Source organism: Danio rerio, chromosome 20, assembly GCF_052040795.2.
Source record: "Danio rerio strain M-AB ecotype USA chromosome 20, GRCz13ab, whole genome shotgun sequence".
Lineage (NCBI taxonomy): Eukaryota > Metazoa > Chordata > Actinopteri > Cypriniformes > Danionidae > Danio > Danio rerio.
In genome coordinates this window covers 9,369,197-9,392,523 of record NC_141040.1, presented here as the reverse complement: position 1 = coordinate 9,392,523, position 23,327 = coordinate 9,369,197, and the positions used below count along the sequence as shown (strand labels likewise).

The 23,327-nt window shown below is 37.2% G+C and overlaps 2 protein-coding genes across 27 annotated transcripts in view; one reads left to right on the top strand and one right to left on the bottom strand.

Moving 5' to 3' along the window:
* Positions 1 to 6,111, top strand: part of syt14b (synaptotagmin XIVb) — a 44,400-nt gene extending 38,289 nt beyond the window's left edge. For 12 of the 26 annotated variants that reach the window (XM_087297296.1, XM_087297294.1, XM_087297295.1 and 9 more), the window contains one exon: positions 2,498 to 5,949. In XM_087297296.1, the coding sequence (XP_087153422.1) occupies positions 2,498 to 2,814 (317 nt within the window). In that variant the 3' untranslated portion in view covers positions 2,815 to 5,949. 26 annotated transcript variants of the gene reach the window in all.
* Positions 6,091 to 21,431, bottom strand: kcnk5b (potassium channel, subfamily K, member 5b). The gene is given in 5 exon segments (NM_200633.1): positions 6,091 to 7,881; positions 12,925 to 13,093; positions 13,185 to 13,351; positions 17,148 to 17,259; positions 21,181 to 21,431. Coding segments are annotated over 5 exon segments (1,347 nt in total). The 5' UTR covers positions 21,367 to 21,431; the 3' UTR covers positions 6,091 to 7,168.
* Positions 21,432 to 23,327: the final 1,896 nt, after the last annotated feature.

Here is a 23,327-nt window from a genome sequence, read left to right as displayed (position 1 = left end):
TACAAACTAGTTATTCATCTGGTGCCATTTGCATACTACAAGGTTGACATCAAACTGTCATGTATTAAAATTCCATTTTGATTGTTGGCACCTTGCTAATTCTTAGGGACCTATCATACACCCGGCGCAATGTGGCGCAAGGCGCGACGCAATTGTTGCTTGCTAGTTTCAGCTTGGCGCAAGAGTCATTTTGACGTTTTTCGCCATGCTGTTTAAATAGCAAATGCGTTCAGATCTAAAAAGGAATGCATTCTGTGGCTATTGCTGGCGCGTTGCTATTTTGAGAAACTATACTAGATTTTTCAATAGACCGGAACAAAGCCGGTCTATTGTCCAGCGCAGAACGCTTTAGTTGTATGCCTCGCTTACACACTGCTTAATACACACAAGATGTAGAGCAATACGCAAAAATCTTTACAAATGAAAAATAATTAAAATATTAGGGATATATATATATATATATATATATATATATATATATATATATATATATATATATATATATATATATATGGAATATAAATATAAAGGATTAAAATATTACAAAACCTATTATTTTCTAGCCTACATGAATATAAAACCATACTTTCATGCCTTCTTCATCTCAGGGGGCTCTTTTAGTTTATTCATAACAATTTGCTTTTGTATAATGTTATTAATTGTAGCAGTATTATTTATTATATGCATATTTATATTTGTTTTCTTAAAAACAAGCTTAGATTTGTCCACCTGTCAGATTTCAGACCATATGGGGCACAGCATGTGTATTTGGATATAACTCAGGTTTTTGAACACACTTTGTTATTATTGTTTATTTATTCGTTTGCTGGAAATTAGAACTGAATTTAGAAATAGTTTTGAAATAAATCTTTGCGCTTAACAAACAAAATTAAATATTCATAGGCTAATTGATGTCTGTACATACAAGAAGTTTTCCTATCCACGATAGCGAAAGTGAAAGTAGATATGAGAGGCCTTATCTCTCATTCTCGCGCTGCAGATGTTCTGTTTAACTGTTTTCCTGCTAGTGAAACGCCTTAGTTTTTCCACTTACAAAGTCTGTCAAGTAAATAGCAAATGCGCTTATGGCGCGATGGAACTGGCTCTTAAAGGGAATTGGAGATGAGACTCTGATTGGTTTACTCATTAAGAAAATAAGCTCAACCCTTTTAGACCATGTGCCACGGCGCAAAGCGGATTTTTCCGTCCTTACATTAGCAAAAGTGGATTCTGACACGCCCTAAATGCGTTTGCGCCCTGCATTTTGCGCATGGATCGTCAAAATAGAGCCCTTAGCCATTTACTGATCAGTTTTCAGCAACACAAAATGTGATCACAAGTCTCTGGAAACTCTTTGTTGCACATGAAATTATTCAGGGCTAGCTCAAAATGCATTTATGAATACAGTATGTGACTCTGGACCACAAAACCTCTTAAGTTGCACAGGCAAAATTGTTGGAATATTTTTGGGACTCAATTTTTCTTTTTATGAATAAAAATAATATTAAGTGAAGATCATGTCCCATAAAGACATTTTGTAAATTTCCAACCTTAAAAAATATCCAAATTTTATTTTTGATTAGTAATATGCATTGCTAAGAATTTTGGATAAATTTGGATAATATTAAAGATGATTTTCTCAAGGGGTTTTTAACTCTCAAAGTTTCAAATAGTTGTATCCCAGCCACATGTCTTGTTTAGATTTCACAGTATGCACAAATATCAATTTAAAATATCAAACACTTTTGACTGGTTTTGTGGTCAGGGGTCACATATGTGCCAATGTGCTTTAATTCAGTATTTGTTTTAATCTAGAATATTATTAAGTTTACATTTTGTGCAAATTATGATTAATCCAGTGTCTCTGTGGTGGAAAATCTCACTATGCTACTCTTATTGTATTTATTATAGAGCAGGGGTCACCAACATGGTGCCTGCGGGGATAACATGTGTTGCCCGCAGGCCTGTTCTAAAAATAGCTCATCAAAGCGCCACTTACCAGTAAGCTTCATCTAATATAGAAGTTATCATTAAAAAAAATTTAAAATTTGCAGAGATATATAAAAATAAAGTGTTGCACATTGATACATTAAATACAGGGTATTTCCTACCCTGTTAAATCATTGTTGATAATATTTGTAAAAATCATTAACATGATCAGTGTCTAATATCATTAATTATTACCAAAAACATGAAGTATATTTAAAAGTAAATTGAGCAAATTTGTTATTTGAGAAGTGTAATCGGTATCCAAGAAGTAGCTCTCAGTTTCATAAAGGTTGGTGACCCCTGTTATAGAGTTTATAGTGTGGGGATAGAATATAGCACACTAAAATAATCATATAATCCTGCAACTTTAAAAATATCATGTAGTAAAAGTTATGTAGCTAGTATTACATTTCTTGTATTAGCTTGTAACACATGCATTTGGTAGTGCATGAGATCATCTTCACCACCAGGTGGTGCTAACTCCCTTTTTCCTCTCGCCTTCCATCAGACACTTATGTGAAGCTTACAATGCTGGACTCCAAAGGGAAGGAGATGTCTAAATGTAAGACCTCTGTCTGCCGTGGCCAGCCCAACCCAACCTACAAAGAGACATTTGTCTTCCAGGTGGCACTTTTTCAGCTATCTGAGGTCACCCTCCAGGTGTCTGTGTACAGTCGCCGGAGTAGCATGAAGAGGAGAGAGCGGGTAGGTTGGGTGGCTCTGGGCCTCAACAGCACCACAGAGGAGCAAGAGGAGCACTGGACTCAAATGAAGGAGTCAGAGGGTCAGCAAGTCTGCCATTGGCACACACTCATCGATTCCTAGGGGAAGCAGTTTAAAAATGTGGTTTTACAAATTTGAGTAAGAGTTACTGCTAAGTTTCAAGGTGTGTCCTAATTTACTGACTCATGTCACTCCAGAGTCATTTGAAATTTAGAGTGGCATGAGGGTGAGTAAATGGCTATTGGCTATTCTAAAACTGGGTTTAAAGTTAGTCTCTGTACTGAAATTTGGGCAGGTAAGGGCAAAACAAATCCCTTGTTCACTCTCAATACTGCGGCCATAAATTTGCTTAGCACTTTTAAAACAATAAGGATTGTAGTATATAATTAAATATGGGTGTTGAAATGTTGACAAACTAAAATCTTACATCTAATTAGTGTGGGGAAATGTTAGCGTTATGTGTTCCAACCCTCAAAGCCCCAGAGTTTGTTTCATTCTGAAGGGCTCATCCCTTATGCCAGGGGTCAGGGGTAGTGTCAGGCGGGGTTTAGCTTCAAGCCCAGTCAAAAACCATTCATTAATTTTTCTTCGGCTTAGTCCCTTTATTCACCAGGGGGACCAAAGCGGAATGAACTGCTAAGTTATCCAGCACGTTTTACACAACGGATGTTCATCCAGCTGCAACGCAGTACTGGGAAACATCCATTCACAATGGTACACTACGGTCAATTTAGTTTATTCAATCCAAACCTATACTGCATGTCTTTGAACTATTGTGGAAACCGGAGCACCCGGAGGAAACCCACACAAACATGGGGAGAACATGCAAACTCCACACAGAAATGTCAACTGACCTAGCTGAGACTCGAACCAGTGACCTTGCTGTGCGGTGACAGTGCTAATCACCGAGCCACCATGTCACTCTAGTCAAAAACCAAAGCAAGCTAGTTAAGGCACTAGGTATATTTGAAACTTCCAAGCAGTAAGGTTGAGGCAAGGTGTACTAAACTCATAAGCATTCTAGGACTAGCAGTTTAGGGCATAAATCTGACCAGAGGACTGTCAGCTGAGGGCATTAAAGGGATGAATTATGTCAGGTACAATGCTGCATCCTGAATGTTGGTTAAACCTACCTCTAAAGAAGGGGTCGCCAAACTTGGCCATGGAGGGCTGATGTCATGCAGTTTAGCTCCAGCTTGCCTCAACAGACCTGCTTGGAAATTTTAAGTCTACTTAGTGATGCCGCTGTCACACTAGAGCAGGGGTGCCCAAACTCAGTCCTAGAGGGCCAGTGTCCTGCAGATTTTAGCTCCAACTTGCCTCAACACACCTGCATGTCTGATTGGATTTGAAACTAATCTTTACAGGACACCGGACCTCCAGGACTGAGTTTGGTGACCCCTGCACTAAAGTTTGAGCATGTGAAATTCTGCTATACGGCGTTGCACAAAGACAGAACAATTAGACATTGATATAAGTGAGCAATTGCTCTGTATTTTACATTTCTGTACAGAGAGATCATGTTTTGATCTTCTATCACAGGGGTGTCCAAACTCGGTCCTGGGGGGCCAGTGTCCTGCAGATTTTAGTTCCAACCGCAATTAAACACAACCTGAACCAGCTAATCAGACTCTTTCTAGGTATACTAGAAACTTCCAGACAGGTGTGTTAAAGGAAGTTGGAGCTAAACTCTGCAGGACACCGGCCCTCAAGGACCTAGTTTGGACACCCCTGTTCTATCATTCTGACGCAGGGATGTCCAAACTCGGTCCTGGAGGGCATGTGTCCTGCAGATTTAAGCTCCAACTTGTTTCAACACACCTGCAGGGATGTTTCTATAAAGCCTAGTAGGAACTTGATTAACTAGCCCTGGTGTGTCTGATTGGGGTTGGAACTAAACTTTTCAGGACACCGGCTCTCCCCTCCAGAACCGAGTTTGGACACCCCTGGTCTAATTTCGCAGGTCACCATTCTTGAACTTTAGAACTCAGCAAAATGTGAAACTTGTCGCATGAGCTTGTGTTTCCAGTCTGCCTTATTCGCATGTGTATTAATGGAAGTCTATGGGGCAAAAAGTACCTTGATTATTTTGTTCAGGTGTGTTTGATTAGGGTTGGAGGAAAATGCTGCAGGACACCAGCGCTCCGGAACCAAATATGGTGGCCCCTTTTCTAAAGAATACTTCAGAGTATAAACAACTGTTGCTGCCGTATTGAAGAATTGTTTCAAACCAAAGTGCGTAAAACTGCCCACTTCAAAAGATTCTTTTGGAATGAAGATTTCCGAAGGGTACAATTGATAGACACTCACAATTGTTTGTGGATATAACATTTGTGACACATGACGCAGACATGAATTCCAGTCAATAGTTTTTTTGGTCCCCTGCAACCCTATAAAGACTCATGGGAGTTATCTTGGGGAAAATGTTCATCACCCCTCCCAAATGAGCCCTTTTAAGTGGCTAGTTTTGAGCAGTTCAGATTCGAACAACCCCTTTCATGTGATGTCCATTGGTTGCTCATGCTCCCTTTGGAGGCTAATTTATCCAGTTACTGCCCACAGAATTTCTCATGAGGGTAAACATGACTGCACCTAAATTTGTACCACAGAGGAATCCTCCATGTTGGAGGTGCCTTTTACCTGTTGAGACTGTGTTTCTCAGGATAGCAGACCTGCTGTTTTTTGCAGTGTTGAAGTGGAATTATGGATGACCAACTGAACAGACGCCTTATGACTATTTAACAGAACATTGACAAACTGCCATTGGCACTGCCATCAGAACCAACTGTTTATTCACATCAGAGCATAACTGCAACTGTACTGCATTGTTGTCAGTTGCATAAGCGTTCAAACTACTTGAGGTTTAGCTTTTGTACTTGACTTGCAATTATGCAAATACAAATATGCACTGCATGGTAACGGCTAAAGCATCAAGAGAAATGCTCAGCATAAATATAGGACCAAAGCGCAAGATCACATACATAATTCTGTTTGATGAAGAGATGTAAGGAGTGCATCACACCAGCAATGTTGCGAAACATTTCAAATGCAAAAATGTACAACATGTAGGGCTGCTGAAGACTGTCTAAATATATATCAGATGTCTAAATCGAACTGATGCAAATTTGAGTAATGTAACATTTTTGTCATCTGTTTTCATATTGTGGAAGCAAATGGTGCATTATGCAGATGTTATTGCTGATTCAGGTTCATTTTTAATCTTTGAACACTATAACAAAAAAAAAAAAAAAACTTAAAATGGCATCCAAATGTATTCTCCCATACCTATATTTTTTTAGATTAAAAGTACTTTTAGTCACATTTCATCACTTCTGTCAGCGTCCGGATGTGGTTTGGCAACAACAGATTGAGACATTCTGTAAAAAAATAGTTTATTATATAAAAAAATGGCAAAACAAGTGTTCAAACTAATACATAAAGAAGCCAAGACGAACTTCTCAAGAAAATCTGTAATCAGTCAAGTGATAAGATCAAGTAACATACAATCGCCCGAACCACTCGTTCATGAAAAGGCTATTCTCTGGAAGCCTGGTTAAGCGTTTCTACAGAAGGCAAATGATTAAATGCTTCCAAACCACTGACCTGCAACAGCATTTAAGACATTCAGTACAATCAAATAACACAATGTGGGATATATTGCCCTGCAGTGTGCTCAACATGACCTTTCATTTCTAGTTTTGCTGAAGATATAATACTATAAACATTGTTCTATTTGATTGACTTCCCAACACCAATATTGTTTGGGTGCAGGATGATATGGATGCTGGGAAACTGCTTTAAAAGTCATCGTAATTCCTGCAACTCATTTGGTTGATAGTTGCCTTACATTACAGAAATAGTCTGTTGTTCAGTATATACTGCACAGTCAGGAGGTGTGCAATAATTTAATTCCAAAGATATCCCACCACTTGCCTAAAGGTCATCTTGGTAACATAATCCAGAGAAAGAATAAAAATAAGCATGGTTAAAAACCACAGTACCGCACCCAAACTGTCCAACGTCTGTGAAGGTCCTTGCGTGGAAGGAAACCGGCATCATTTCCTCTGCCAACCCTCATATCCTTATCTTGGTCACAGACGGCTACAAGGCCCTGCGTGCTACCTGAATGTCTTTTGATACTGTGAAAAGCAAGTGAACGCTTTCGCAGCTTTCATTAACAAAAGGATGCACCTGGCTGCATATGGGAACAATGTTCCAAGGTCTTGGTTTCTCTTCTGAAATGATCAGTGAACGTCACATTTAAAAATGTTTAAAATCTGAAACTCTAGACACTGGGAATCTTCATCCCTCATTCATAAAAAGTAGAACCATTCCTGAAATCTTTCCAGATTAGTGTTATGTTCTACAATCTTCCAGATCAGTCTCTAAATGCTCTTCCAGTACATTGGACACAGAGAGCTTTGGTTTTTGGTCCAGCTTTGGTCCACTAGCTCCTTCAACCAAAGCTTTTCCTCTTCCCTAATGAACGATCTTCTGAAACTTTGGACACTGAGAATCTTGATCCTCTATTAGTGCTGTTGGTAACAGTGGAACTTTGAAAGATTGATGGATCAGATGATCTAGAGTCCCATGCACAACGTGCAGGATTCTCCGCTCTCTCTCGATTAACCTTCTGGTCTTTATGGCGCACTTTAGTTAGTGTGTCATCCTCTTGTTTGCAATTGTTATTGTTGAGGCCATCCACAGACTCATCAGATATGGCCATGCACATGTTGGCGCTAACACTGAACCGCCGTTGCAGACGAGGAGAGTGATCAAGCGGGATGACCAGGCCTTGCAAAAGGTCACTGCAGCTCTTGGATCGTGCCAGTTCCTCCTCCTGTTTCTTTTTCCTTCTCTTTTCGTCTGCTCCGATAGCTCGTATAACATCGCTGTAGTCCTCGACCTTCTCGGACATGAACTCAAAGATGTCAATGACTCCAGAGCGAGGAGGTGGCTTCGGTGTTTTTTTCACTTCTTTTTTTTCTGGCACGTCATCGGTGGGCAGCCTGTGGCGTCTCATCCTCCTTTTCTTTAAAACTTTATGAGCTTCCACCACCATATGCACGTTCCAACTGAAGAACAATGACAACCAAGCAAGGCCCAGGTAGATCCATAGCTGGACAAAGAATCTGTAGAGAGTGGGGTAGTTTACGGATGGGTCCACCCCTGTATGGAAACAAAGTGATTTATCTTTATTCAAAACAAGACTAACCAGTTTGATTTGCCTATCTAGCACTATTTTTACACCACGTGGAGGCTGTTTTTAAGCTGCATATGTTTACAGAGTCACAATTGCAGGAAGCAATGCATCAAGCACTTGCAAGTAGATTCACGTGTGAGCCGACCGCAACCCAAGATTTGCACTCTCAGGCTAACAGAGGACAATCAAACTCGTATTTTAAAACTATAACTCTTTTCCACAGGGGTCCAAAAGCAGGCAGAGGTTTTCTGACCTCTAAATGACTTTTAAATTTGATGACAGTTCAGTCAACTATACATTTTCATGTACATAAATAGAATGTCATAGTTTGTATAGAAAACAGTAAGTATAATAAGCATGACAAGCACTCAGAAAAGCAACAAGCTCACTGGAAATGCATGTTTCAGCCTACATTTTTTGATGACATCGCAAAAACTTACCTCAATATAGATTTGAGTGCAGCTTCTAGATAAAAGGAATGCAGTGGGACAGTAGGGTTGTCATGATACTTGAATCCGGTACCAATCGATACTGAAGTTTTAAATACTTCCATTTCTCACTAACATTTAAACGCTATTAAGCACGTTCTTAAACACCGCTGATTTGCCATTGGGTTCCCGTGCTCAACAGAAATGTCTGTGACTGGCCGCGAAGGTCATCAGTCCACCAAACTCACCGCTGTTTACTGAGGTTATCCACAGGTACAGGGACACTGGAGTGTTTTTAAAGTCAAGTCGATCAGATGGTTTGTCTATAAGTGGACATCCGAGCGATCTACTGATGAATCGCGGCTTTAAAACATTCCAGTGTCCCTGAATCTGTGGTTACACTTGGTAAACAGCGGTGAGTTTGGTGAACTCATGACCTTCACGGCCAATCACAGTCATTTCTGTTAGGCATGTGAACCCAATGACAAACCAGTGTATTTAAGAACGTGCTCAAATGCTAGCAAGAAATGGACATTTTTAACATTTCAGTATCGATTGTTACCCAATTCCAGTATCAAGCAACCACACGAGACAGTATGATGCCAACCACTTTTCATCCTTTTCACACCAATGACATTTACTGTGACATTATTAATGAATAATGCTTTCTTTTTGTGCAGTTCTTTGCACAACACCAAATAAATACCACAAAACAACTTACTGTCTATGATTTGTAATTGAATAGATTTAGACAGCTCTCTCTAGTCAGTTTGTCATCTGAAACGGTCAACGAAACCTGGAACATTTCACAAAAAAAAATGTTGGCTGGGCATTTATTTCCAATTAAAGGTGCAGTAGGTGATTGTCTTCAGAAACATTTTTGGTTGTGCTGGTTGAAATTCTCTTCACAGTCCAATAGTAAAGATTAAAGTAAATGATCTAAATTCGTTTATTTGTATTTTTATATTCTGGGTGAGGCATAAATACGGTGGGCGGGAAATGCAAAACAACATTACAAAGTGTGAAACACTTTTACAAAGCTCGAGACAAATTTACATTTTGAAACACATTTTTACCTATTATCAGACACAATTACATAGGAAAAACTATTTTACCAAGGACGAAAAAAATTTACATTTTGAAAAACGTTTTTACCTATCATCAGACACAATTACATAGGAAAAACTATTTTACCAAGGACGAAACAAATTTACATTTTAGAAAAAAATTAAGAAGACACAAAACACTTTTACAATCCCGAAACAAATTTACAATTACAGATTCCTTACGGAAAGGGTATGTACCACACACCGGAAGTGACGTGTGTGGTAAATTTGTGCTGTGGAGTACATGGTGTAAACAAAGTTTATGGTAGAGGTCTGCATTCCCACGGTTGTCCCGCGGGCACCGCAGGACCAGACCAGATTTCTGCGGCGCGGGAATAAATTTTCAAATAAATCGCGGGAGCGGTCGGTAACGGGTTTAATTTGGGACGGGAGCGGGCTGTCTAGCAATATCGTGGATATTGCTATGCGAATGAGAGAGAGAGAGAGAGAGAGAGAGAGAGCGAGCTTTGCCTGTGTGTGTGCTTGGTGCTTGTGTGTGTATGTTAGTGCGCGCGCGCGAATGAGAGAGAGAGAGAGAGAGAGAGAGAGAGAGAGAGAGAGAGAGAGAGAGAGAGAGAGAGAGAGAGAGAGAGAGAGAGAGCTTTCCCAGATAGCAAAATACACTCGGGCCAGTTCCGGCTAGATTCTCGCCTGCCGGAGACTTATCACTCAGCCCGGCTCCGGCTGCCGGACTCCGGATGCTTGTGAACTCACTGCCCCGATTCCGGCCCGAATCAATCGGCGCCGGAATCGGCCCGAGAGTAATGTGCGCTGCGGCCCGGAGCTGGCGCTACTCAGTATTTATATACCTTTATATAAAACCTTTTGGTATTACATTGGTACTTGATACATGGTATTACAAGCCTTTGAGTTGATATAACAGCAAACCCCTGTGTGTCTGCTTGGTGCTTGTGTGTGTTAGTGCGCGTATGAGAGAGAGAGAGAGAGAGAGAGAGAGATTTGTCTGTGTGTGTGTTTATACAGACAGGCTGTCTGGACTGTATAGCTGGGGGATTTTCGGTTTTGTTCTCCCCCGCTCTCTCCCCCGCTCCGGGCGCGGCGGCCAGAAAACGGGGCGGGTCGGGCAGCGGTACAATCAATTCTTAATATAAGCGGGAGCGGTCGGGTTCGGGCTAAAACCTGGCGGGTGCGGGCGGGAGCGGGATTCAAAATTTAGTCCCGCGCAGATCTCTAGTTTATGGTGACCGAACATGGACTGCGGTCGAGGGTTGTTTTGCCCGTTTTGTGGCAAACACAGGAGCAGCTTAACGCAGTTTTGCTTTACGTGTGGTCGGTGTTTGGAGTTTATAAAGGACCCGGAGCAGACGGAAACAGCAGACATACTGCATTAATGTGTTCAATATTTTAACCAGGGCCACTCGTACTCTATAATGGTGGATATGATGTCAAGCCTACACAATGTAAACATCTGCTTGAGGACTCTTAACAGTAAACTGCATGTTAACTGAGGCCCCTTTCCAGATGTAAACTATTCACATTTGCAAATTGGCAGATTCGTCACTTTTTCACAGCAACAAAACATGGCCATACCAAATAAATATTTTTATTACTTGGTGTCAGGGTAAACATTATTGATTCTTAATATCTGTGTAGCAGAACAGTATAATCCAAAATTAAATTAACAAAATAATTATAATTGACATGTCATCAATGGGATTCGAACCCAAGTTAAAAGGTTATGCATCAACCGACTTATCTGAGCTACTCGGGTCTACAGTTTGGGATAGGTTTTGATATCTTTATCAGTCAACAAATGCTGTGCTATGATTGTTTCCATGTACTTGCGTTTACATGTTTCTACATACTCTCACGCTGATATTATCACAGAATAGCTCTACTATGTTTTAATCGCAGTTGTTCAAACCATGATTTTTATAGTTGTAGACTCATGGAAACCTGTGTCTACAAAGTCACTCACGAGCTGATATTTTCCAGTGTGTGTGGTACATTCCGGGTCACTCCCGGTGCGGTGTGTGGTACATTCCCTTTCCGTAAGGAATCTGTAATTGTAAATTTGTTTCAGGATTTGTAAAAGTGTTTTGAGTCTTGTTAATTTTTTTCTAAAATGTAAACTTTTTCGTCCTTTGTAAAATTGTTGTCCTATGTAATTGTGTCTGATGATAGGTAAAAATGTTTTTTCAAAATTTAAATTTTTCTTGAGCTTTGTACTGTAAAAGTGTTTCACATTTTGTAATGTTGTTTAATTTGCACTTCCTGGCCATCGTACATAAAACTAAAAAATGTTCATCCAATTACATATTGTCAGGCCGACATCTCCCATAATTCCGATCTGTAGCTTAAACTGTCTGTCAGCAAATGTAGATTCAGACTTCTGCGCATCTGCATGAGCGCCGCACGTTCACGAGACAATCACAGACGAGGTGAAATCAAATGCTGAATTGATACTTTTGAAAATCCTGAATAAGTATTGGAGTTACTTTTGCACACTGGAGGAAGGACGACACCATGGCTGAAGTATTACTGTTAGACAGGTAATGTTCTGTTTTAAAACTATTTTAGTCAGGCTAAGCTTATGTTAGAGTGTGTTGTGAATGACTTATATGCACAGATGTGTTGTTCAGCCATTGAAATCTCCCAGAGAAAAGATTGTTGTGACTATTTTCAGTTTTATATGTGACCTTTGACAGCATCGATAATGTAGATTTATATTTAGTTTAACTACAAAACATCAGTAAATAGCGCTATTCCAACTAGTCTGCTTCATTGAGCTGAAGTTGCTTTTATATTCACATTGGGTCATTTTTGAACAATGACAGCCTTTCTATACTGTTTACCATGCTACTCTGAATATTTGCTATGAAATAGCATGTACGTGTGGCTTAGTAATAAACGTAATTCCAGCACGCCCCCGGCCTAACACTAACTAACTGGCGAATGACATGAACTAGTGGGTTGTCTGCTGTTGTGATGTGGTGCGCATGTTTGCAATTTCTGGAGGCGTGGCTTTGAATCACAGTCCCTCCCCGCCGTCCAAAGATAATATGCTAAGCGGTTAGCATTTTGGCAGATCACCTACTGCACCTTGAATCTGGGCTGCAGAAAAACAAGTTTATGAAACTTCAAAAATTGCACTGACGATTAAATGCAATGGTCTCAGTCTCAATTCTTGGAGGGCCACAGCTCTGCATAGTTTAGTTCCAACCACCTCCAATTCACACCTGCTTCACAATCTAGTCTTGAACAGATTAGTCAGATTAATCAGGTCTTGAACCTAGATTAGTCGGATCAGCTGTGTTTGATTAGGGTTGAATAAAAACTGTGCAGAGCTGCGGCCCTTCAGGAATCGAGTTTGAGACCTATGATTAAATGTGTTTTGTTTTTATGTCCTGTTGCTGAATGCATAAAAGTACTTTTAGTGTTTTCATTTTAAAGTGTCAAATTCCCTTTTTTCCCAGCACAAATGTAAAAATCCATTTGGCAATTTTAAAGTTACCTGCCACATAGTCACCAAAACCGACAGTCGTCAGGGTGGTGAAGGAGAAGTACAGGCCTTCTAAGTAAGTCCAATTCTCAAAGAACATGAACACAAAGGCTGGGATGATCAAGTGAACCAGGAAGCCCCATAAAAGGAACACAATTGTGCAGATGAACTGAACTTTTCTCTGTCAAAGAAGAGAAAATGAGAACAATGTTTTAAAAAATGCTTTTTCATGTTTATAAGGGTGAAGGCGCTGATCTTAATGATATTCTTACCACATTGAGGCCACTGTGGAGGAGCAACTGACTCAGACGCTTTGTCCTGCTGCCAAAAAATGTACCCAGCTCACTTATCCAGGTGAGGCACAGAGGAATGCCACAGAGACCATAGAGGATACAGAATAAACGACCTCCAGTTGTCTTTGGAGCAACATTACCATAACCTGAAATCATAGAGTAAAAAATTAGGAAATCTATTACTATTAAAATAATAGTAATATATGAATTATTTAATAAAATCTTTAGCCCCACTTTATTTTACGTGACCTTAACTAATGTAATGTACTTACACTGAAATTAATAATTTGTTACAATGTTGTGTAACTGCATGTTTTTCCATTGTACTAATGCTTGATTTAATACTGGCATGTAATTACAGATGTAATAACACTTTTGACCATCCCACACACCTTAACCCACCCTTACACCTACTCATATCACTAAACCTGTCCCTAACCCTAACTGTAACCCACCTCAAGAGCACCATAAGTGTTCTGCAATACATTATGACCATAGTAAGTACATTGTATATAGGCATTTTTGATGCAAGTACATAATAGTTAAGGCCACTTAATTTAAAGTGGGACCAAACCCTCATTTACCAGAAAATACATGATTTTGTAACATTTTCACAGACAAATCAACATCATTATGTAAAGTAAGTCATTGATGAATCTAAAAATCTGACCAATATTCTTTCAAAAACTTGATTCTTAAATATTTGTTAACCATATCAAAGCCATTTATTAGTAAACTACAGAAGCTTGTTTCCATCATGTAAGCTTAAATTTCTGTTTCAAACTTGAAATTCTGATAAATCAAGTCAGAGAAATATACAATCAGAATTGTTAAGAAATAAAGTCAGGATTGGAACAAAGAGGCCAAATTTGTGAGAAGTCGGTAGTATTGCGAGTAAGCAGGCATTTAAACAAGCCAAAAATCACACAAAATAAACTTAGAATTAACTAAATAAATAAATAAATGATAATAATAAAAATATATATAAATTGTAAACTAAGACAGTAAGGTCTTATTGGTTATATCCATGAATAAACAGAGAAAATTCAGCAAAATTAGCAATTTTCCATTTTATCCTAAGCTGAAAAGGGGCTTGCAGGAAAAATATCTGCTGTGTCTCAATTTGCAAATTATCTGTAATGAGTAGTATTTGCTATTAAAATGAATGTGCCACAAAATGCAGCATGATGATGTGAGCATCTTAAAGGAACCCAGTTGCATGATGGTTTGATTAGAAATAAACACAAAAAGTGATTAAAAATACATTATAATGGATATAATATAAACATTAACTGTTAAATACATAAAATGCAATCATATGAGCAGATTTCTCTGCATTAAATGTGGATGACAGGTGACAGAATAATAATAATAATAGTGACAAAACAGTCAGTTAAAGACAATTATAACAATAGGGTGTCTCAAAACACCCTTTATTAATGAAGTTAGAATTTTAGGAAGTTGTACAAGTAGAAGTGAGACAAAGCAACTACTTCAACAGTGACATTATTAATACCACAGTTAATTGCTTGTAAATAAAGTTTACATGCCGACTGGGTTATCTGCTATCGATGTTATTCTATAAAACAAATTAAAATAAAGCCTAGGCTGCATTTACAATGCAGTTATTTTTCAAGTGACTCAATTCCGTTTTTTTTTTCTCTCATCTGGCACAGATCAGATATGGCCCACGTACGTGTAAACAGGAAAAAAAAAAAAACACACATGGAATTCATGTTTCCAATTCATACGTGGAAATTTATCTGATATGAATCAGATCTGTGCCCTCATGTCTGCAGTGTAAGCAGGTAGATCAGATTTCCACCTGTCAATTCAAGTCACGTGTCATTAAAAACCCTAGCGAATGACATCAAGTCTGACGCTTTCATTTCAGTACAGACTTCAGCTGTACTGAAATGTACATTTCAGTACAGACTTCAGCAGATTCCCAAACCTAATAATGTATAAGAAGGCATGAAGGCTTTTTTAAAAAAAGCCTTATATTGTCATGTAGCACAAGTATTTAAGCATGGTAACAAGAGAGAGCGAGAGGGAGAGCCACGTAACCAATATAAACTAAAACTATTGCATACACCATGAACAGAAATCACACCATGGATATTTCATTACATTAAGATGCATACTGGTTTAAAAAGGCCTAGATTAAAATAAGAAGGCCAAATAAGAACTCTTCTGCTATAAACTATAGCAAAACAACTAAAAAATGCGAACAGATTGAGGACACAGTAATGGAGAAAAGAGTGCTCTTTTATTATCAGCCGTCAGTTAACGGCCACTCTTTTTTTTCCTGCACATTGCACCTTTGCTGTGTGCTATGTAAATGCAGACAATCGGATACGAGTCACCTTTAAAAGATGATGTAAGAAAGTCATAAAACAAATTCTAATAAAATGAAATGAAATAAAAAACGGAAACAGTCACAAAATCGGAATTCACCATCAGGATCTGCAGGGTAAATGCAGCCCAAAACTGTTGGACAAAAAAAAAAAAAAAAAAAGGAAAAAAAATTTAAAATAAAAAAGAAAACTGAAACTTAACTAACAAGTTACTGAAAGAGTAACTAAAATAAGAATCATCAATTTCAGAATTGTTATTAAGCACTCATTCTGTGGTGGAAAAATGACCTTTGCAAGTCTGTGACACTTAAAAGTAGCATCTAAAGAAATGTAAGCGTTGCAAACACTAAACTTTGCCTTGGTTGACACTAGAAATGTGTTTTAGGGTTCACGAAACCCTCAAGTATTTTTTTTTAGATTTGTGTGTGTTAAGCTTCAGTTAAGACCATTCTAGCACCTGTCAGCTTTAATTGTGGGAAAAACTGAATAATTCTGAGCTTTTGTCAGCTAATTTCAGCTTACGGGTTTAAAATTATTTTTAAGGCGGGATCACAATCGGAGACGTAGCGCAAACTGCAAGTGCAGAGATAACCCGTCGGTTTCTCATTATTATTCATAGATGAGTTTTCTTACCCTATGAGAAGAGCCGGCTTCTTAATTATTCATGAGAGCACGTGCTTTCCTAAGGCAAGACACAGACCTGCCAGTGCCAAGCTGTGAGACACAGACCCACGACCCATGGCACACAGTATTTAGCTGTTCATGAAGGGTTGTATGTGTTTGTTTCCATGATTCACGGGGTTTGTTGCATGTTCTTCCCCGCGATGCTGTCAGGGCCGATACAGCAAAGCTGTTTGTGTGCAGCAAGCATTTGTCGGGAGAGCAGAATGAGAATTGGAAAATGACGGACGTTGTCTTTTATCAGGAGTTCGTTCACATTTAGACAAATCGCCGTGCTGCTGTGTTTGCCTAAATCCTCTAGATTACCAGCAGGGCTAATGGTTAAAATAGACAGGGCAAGAGACCTGCAGCATTGAGAAAGCATTCAGACCTATGATTTAGACCCGGAGATTGAGGGAAAAGTCTTCATTTATAGTGTTTATATGAACACGATTATCTTTATAATGATATGAATTGTGGTTGTGTGTATATGAAATTACAAGTAACAAATGTAGCAGGGCATTAAATCACTGTTTATTTCTTTGCATTTTGCACTTTGTATACTATAAAATCATGCGTCTCCTCACGGTTGTCAACAGTTGTTCGCTCCCCTCATTCTTCCCTGTCCAATATGTCCAATATGAAGCATCTTTTGAAAAAATTCTGAGGTAGACCTGAACCGAAAGTGGGGGGTATCATGGCCCTTTACCTTTGCTAAACTAGAATAACTAAACAGAAGTGTTTTCATCTCACACAAATAAAACTAAACTGAATTTACCAGCAAATAACAAAAACACTGTCAAAATAAAAACTACTTTAAAAATGCAACACTAATAACCTTTCTTTATATATTACACATGACTTTTAAATATTTCACATTCAATATTGCAACAAAAAAGTCAGAACACCTCTATGGAAAACATACCTATAGTAGTGATGACTGTAGCAGCAAAAATAACAGCATTCTCCCAATTCCAATTGTTGAATTGTACTTCTTTTGTTACAGTCACACCTTGTCCAGTTGCCTCCGCCACTACCTGTTGTGGAAACATGAAACAAATTATAAACTGTAATATGCAACTATAAATGGCAAATGTTCACATTTCAGCACATGGCACTAGAAGTCAAATACACAATGTCTGCATGAATAAAATGAGAAGAAAAGACTAATTCTCAAAGAGATTAGATTCTTTACTTTAAAAAAGGAGTAAAGCCATTGCCTTAAGAGCGTCACGTTGACTTTACTTAAAGTGAGTAAACCTGTTGTAACTTGGAATGTTTAGTTGACTTGATTTTTATAATTATGCATAGTCATTTACTTTATAATTTTCAGGAAGTGAGTTACTCATTTTTTTTTTTAAAAGTCAACAAATAGGTTGAAGCAACTGGTTTACTCATAGTTTAAAGAAACTCTCCACTTTTTTAATAGACTCACTCTGAGCATGCACAAAAAGATTACACCTCTGCTACCTAGCCTGATTCAATGATTTATGCTAAACTATGCTGAAAGTGCAGCTGTCAGACCTGAAGATCGGCTGAATGGATTCCAAATTGGTAAAAGCTCAAGTTCAAAACTCTAGGGGACTTTTAAAATGTGTAAAAAAAAAATTAAAAAATTAAAAAAAAGTTTCCCTTTAAAAGTTGTCAACTAATCACTTTTTACAGTGCACTATTTTGGGAAAAATACTTAAAAGGCAGTCAGATGCCAGATAAACCAAAATGATTTAAACTTTTCCATGTTGTTGTCATTTTTAAAACTCAAACGCATCATTTGTATGTTTTTTGCACTCAAAACTGCAATTTTACTTTACACCTCATCTCATGATTACTTTACTTTTAAACTAAAAGACGGAAACAGGCTTCAATAGATCAGACAGCCAGAACAACAGGAAAAGAGGAAGAGTGTTTAGAGTTTTTGGAGATATCAGCAAAATAAACCCTTGTCTTAATGTAGGCTAGTTAGAGTCAGCATGGCTGCAGTGAGCATACTGTATCTCCGCAGACCTCAAACACAGCTATTTAAATGCCCAAATTAGTGACTAAACAAACACACCCAACTTAAACTGAATGTAGAGGAGTTTTATTTTCAATATGTCTCTGAAACTACATTAAGAATGCACTTTTCTTTTCTCCTTAAATAACTAAAAATAAAATAAAACATTTTGTTTCCTTGTATTAGAGTTCTAAGAAAGAAGTTTGCAAAAGATAAACAAATTCTGGGTTTATATTTTAGAATTGTGACTTTTTATGGGATTTGTGAAAAACAAAATACATGATTTAAGAATATGAAACCAGAAATGTAATAATTGTAACAAGTAGCAGGGTTTTTTCCCCTCTCTCAAAGACAAACCTGAATAACTGGTTTTCTTGCAATATCATGTTGCATCACTCCAATAAACTCAAGTTTGATTGCTTTTGCAATGGCTATATGATTCGACATTTTTTGCAATCGCCTCGCCTGTATTGTGACAATAAACAATCAGCTAATTCAGTTTTGAAAGATGCCATACGTTTCAAATCAAACTTAAAGGGTTAGTTCAACCAAACCAAAGAAAAAGTTCATATGCATGTCGTATACTTGCACTTTTATTTTCTGTTGTGCACAAAAGGAAGTTATTATGAAAAATGTTGGGAAGTGCTAACCTATTTGTACCTGGGAACCCGATTCAAACATTTTGCAAAAAATTATTAGTTTTTCACCAGAAAGAAAAAAAAAAAATTGGGGGGTGGGTAGGGCTAAACTCCTTCAAGAGGCTCTAAACAAAGTGCACAATGTACAAAATTAAAGCATTATTGGTGTAATATTAGTTAGCAAAATGGGCCTACTGTATCAAAAGCAGTGATCGATATAAAACAACATGGCGTAATGTTTGTTATCAATGCCATGCCAGCTTATGGCTATTTTGAAAGATATGAATATCATTACAGCAGTTATAGATTGAATAAAGTTTTACCATTAATTTTTTGCTAAAAACTACAAAACTATTGGGATTAACAGTGTTAAATATTTCTTCATAGGATTAATTCCATACAAATGTCAATCTTGCCATGAAAAAAAGGTTTTCACCAAAATTCGGAAATTTTTTTGTGTAAGCAAGTATTTTACAGTACTTTAAAAATACTCAAAAATGTCTGTCAGTGTTTTCAAACTATTATATTTGGTTTACCAAAGTCACACGAGTGGCAATTTCACATCGGTCACATTCATAACAAAGAGGTATCACATCAGTAATGACACTTTTTACTCATAAATACAAAAATATTAAATAAAATAAAAAAAAGTTTGTTCTATATTGAGCCAACTCTTTTCCTTTTGATTAGAATCGTTTCTTTTGGGTTTTGCAGTTTAATTCACAAAACTTCTACAAAGTGTGTTGTAAACTGTAAACTGGCGTACTTTTTGGTCACACCCATACCCATGTTTATTTTCCTCATTTAAAGTAGAATACACGATTACAGATTAATTTTTTTCTAATCCCTTAACTCTGTGGTCAGTTGTTCTGGAAAATACAATCAGATGTTTTAATATACTGTTAACATATACTTCACATGTGAATTCATGTTTTAAGTTTTTACTGCAAATAGATTGAAATTAACTAAATAAAATAATTTCCTTAAAGATTGAAAGCAGATACAATCTAATAAAACTTGTTTGATAGTTAAAGTGCTTTTGTAAAGAGAACCCATGAGATGATCTCCTACAAGTATTAAAATTTGCCAGTCATTCTAGTGTGACTGTTTCTAAAGTGGGTAAAAAACAAACTGTGCCAAGACTGCTTTTTAACATTAGGACTAAATTTCGAATTTATTGGATTTTATTTCTTGTCTGCAGATTCCAACATCTTTGCCATTTGTTATTAACATATGAATATATTATTGATTAAGTCTAAAACTGGAAATGGACAAATTTTGGTGTCCGTCAGCGTTTCTTGCAGCAGAACATAGGCTAGTATAATGTGTGACTTTAGGTGGGATTATAAAACTAGGATTAAGAATACACATCTATTTACTGCATAGTACCTGCAGTCTGCTTTTGATTGAATTGATTCTATAGCTAATCTCTCTGGTTCAGTGCTTGGTCCCCTATCATATAATTTCTTATATCTTCTGGTGAAATAAGGTGCTCGCATTAAGTTTGTGTACATTGTAAACATTAGCTATGTTTCAAATGCGCGATTTAGATGTTGATACTACACAAAAATACACAATAAGCCAGTTAAATGTGTCAGAATTGAGTTAATGATTAACTGAACCAGCATGAGGTTTCTATGAAAGAACCGTTTGTTAAAGTTTAAATGAAAGGCACGACATTTTACGTCATGCTTAAGTTTAAACATTAATTGAAGCATTCCTTATTCGGGGGTTCTAGTTTAGAAATGATAGATCTTGAAGGTAATTAGCACTTAAGAACTTAGTAACCAACAAGACGACAAGCTTGTTTTGTTTTCATACTCGATTCATCAAGCACGTGTGCGCGCGCGTTCTCGCGGTCGCGTTTAAATGAGTGCACAATGTACAACTGGCAAAAGCACATTCCTAAGAATGACTTCGCCACTTTTATTGCCCATGGGGGAAAAGTCCACAAACATGGAACAATCGACCCTCAGTCTTTTTTAATTTAGGTTCCCGAACACCCATCATCTCCAGAGATTTGACACGTTCAGGACAAGGTTTCGCTTTGTTTCGCAGGCTATCGATTATGTTTCGAACGAGGATGGTTCTTTGAGCGCAAGAGAGTGAAAGTGTGACAAAAACAGGTAAAAGGAGTTTTATTTTTTTTAAACACTTTGTTAACTCACGTTAATTTCGGATTAAACTTTTCAGATATCCGCTTTTGCGTGAGAACTACCATAGCAACCGTAAATTAGTATTATTAACACTAAATAACTTTTCCAGGAGTTCCTATAAATGTTTAGAAAACGTTAGTTTTCCCAAAACACAAATGAAACACAACTTACCTCAATAATTTCGCCCAAGACCTCTTTACTTAGGCAGGGATATTTCTTCAATAAATTGTTAGTTTTATTTTTATAATCGTCCACAGCTGAATTTAAATTCGGCTCCTCGAGGATTTGGAATATCGCAGCTCCAATGGACAAGTAGAAAATTATGACTGATGTCAAAATAGGTCCTTTATCTGCCATAATACTGAAGTAATTCCTTCCCTGTGTTCAATAACACAAGAAGTAACACACTCCACACTCCTAAGTTTCTGGTGATGTGTTACTTAAACGTAATGATGCGGATGAGGAGGAAGTGTAATCCGGAGCCACGCCTGTAGGTGTGTACCCGAGGAGTGTCTCTGCCCTCTGTTCTGTGTTTTGCTAAAGGCAACGGTTTTTGAGGTTTTCTTTAAGTGCCGGTCTTTTAATGTTTTTAAGATGTACTTTTTTTTAGTTTTAATAGATTCATTTGGTTACAAAACAAACACTTAAATACATATTACAAAGATAACGTTTCTCAGTTTCTATCTCACTTTTAGTCATGTAATTACTTTTAGGTGTTGTTGATGTGTTTTTGCTTGCTAGCTTGTTTAAGTATGAAATCAGTTAAACAGATGTTCAGACATTTAAAGTCAGTTTTACTAATATCAATGTTTAGTATATTTTGTCTTCATCTTAATTTATTTACCCCTTTGTGTGGAATTAGTTTCATTTATGTATTTCCAGTTGTGTTAGGGCTTCAGTTACAGTCTGGAACCTGTGTATTTACATTTTTCCTTTCCTTTTGTATCGTCATTCCTTTGTTTGGATAAGAATAAAGACTAGAGTTTACACACACACTATATATATATATATATATATATATATATATATATATATATATATATATATATATATATATATATATATATATATATATATATATAATAAATGCAATATTGAATAAAATTAAATATAGCAAGTGCTTAAACATTATAGCTTTAACTCGGTTCTGTGTAAACCTAAAAATGGGATTTAGTGAAAACGATGACATGCACATGTAAATTACAGGTTCAGTTTATAGTCAATCCAGAGTTTTTGAAAACCAAAACAACAATTGCAGACTGCAGAAACATACAGTATGTGTGGAGAGATGTAAATTGCTTGTGTTTCATAATATAGTTTTCAATCATTTTTAAAAATCTTCAAGTTTTTGTCTTAAAAGCTTTACACAAATGTTAATGATTCTTTAAATTTTTAGTAGCCCTATTGTGTAAACCTGCCCTCAGTTAATTCCTTTTTTTTTCCCTCACATTGATTATTAAATGAGTAATAAGTATATTAGGGTTAATATAAAGATGCTGAAATTGTTTCCTTTCTTCTTACTGAGTAAGATAGACCTACTTTATATAGTAGGAGATGTACTGTTTGCGTAACCGTATCTGATTTTAAAAGAAATGCTGCGCAAAGTTTCTTTTCCATATAAACACCAGACCCTTCACACCTGAAGAAACCTATAACAAGTTCGGGGATTTTTTTTCACAATATCCTGTGACCTTTAAAAAGAAAAGGTGCAGGACTCTGTGAATTGAAAGTCAGGTTCCCAGATCCCAAACAGGAACTCATGCCCACAGCAGAGTGGAAATCCTCCTCCTTTTGTAACGGGATGGGAACGAGGGGCTCTCCATGCATGCCTGAGCAATGCCACTCCTGCGGAGATGTCAAAATAGCCTTGTGGCATGTTGAATCTTGTTACAGTACGTGTAAGTTTAAGCTGTCGTGCTTAAAGTGATAGTTCACCCATGAATGGGAAAATATTACGGATATGATTATCTTTCTTCTGTACTGTGAATCAGATATGTTTTAAAAACCTAATTTTCTTTTTTTTAGTGAATGGGTCTAATTTGGCCCCCATTGACTTTCATTATACAGACAAACTTTTTTCTCCATTCTTCAACGTCTTTAGCAGAATAAAGAAAGTCATACAAATTTGGAATAACATGAGGGCGAGTAAAACATGTCTGATTTATTTATTTTTTTAACTTGTCCTGAAACATCTCTTTTCTGTAAAAATAAATACATTATAATAATGAAAAATAATTTGCAACTATCTTTATGTAATACAATAAATTATTATGTTTTCAGACCACATTATTATAATAGTTATAAACAGTTAACGTCAG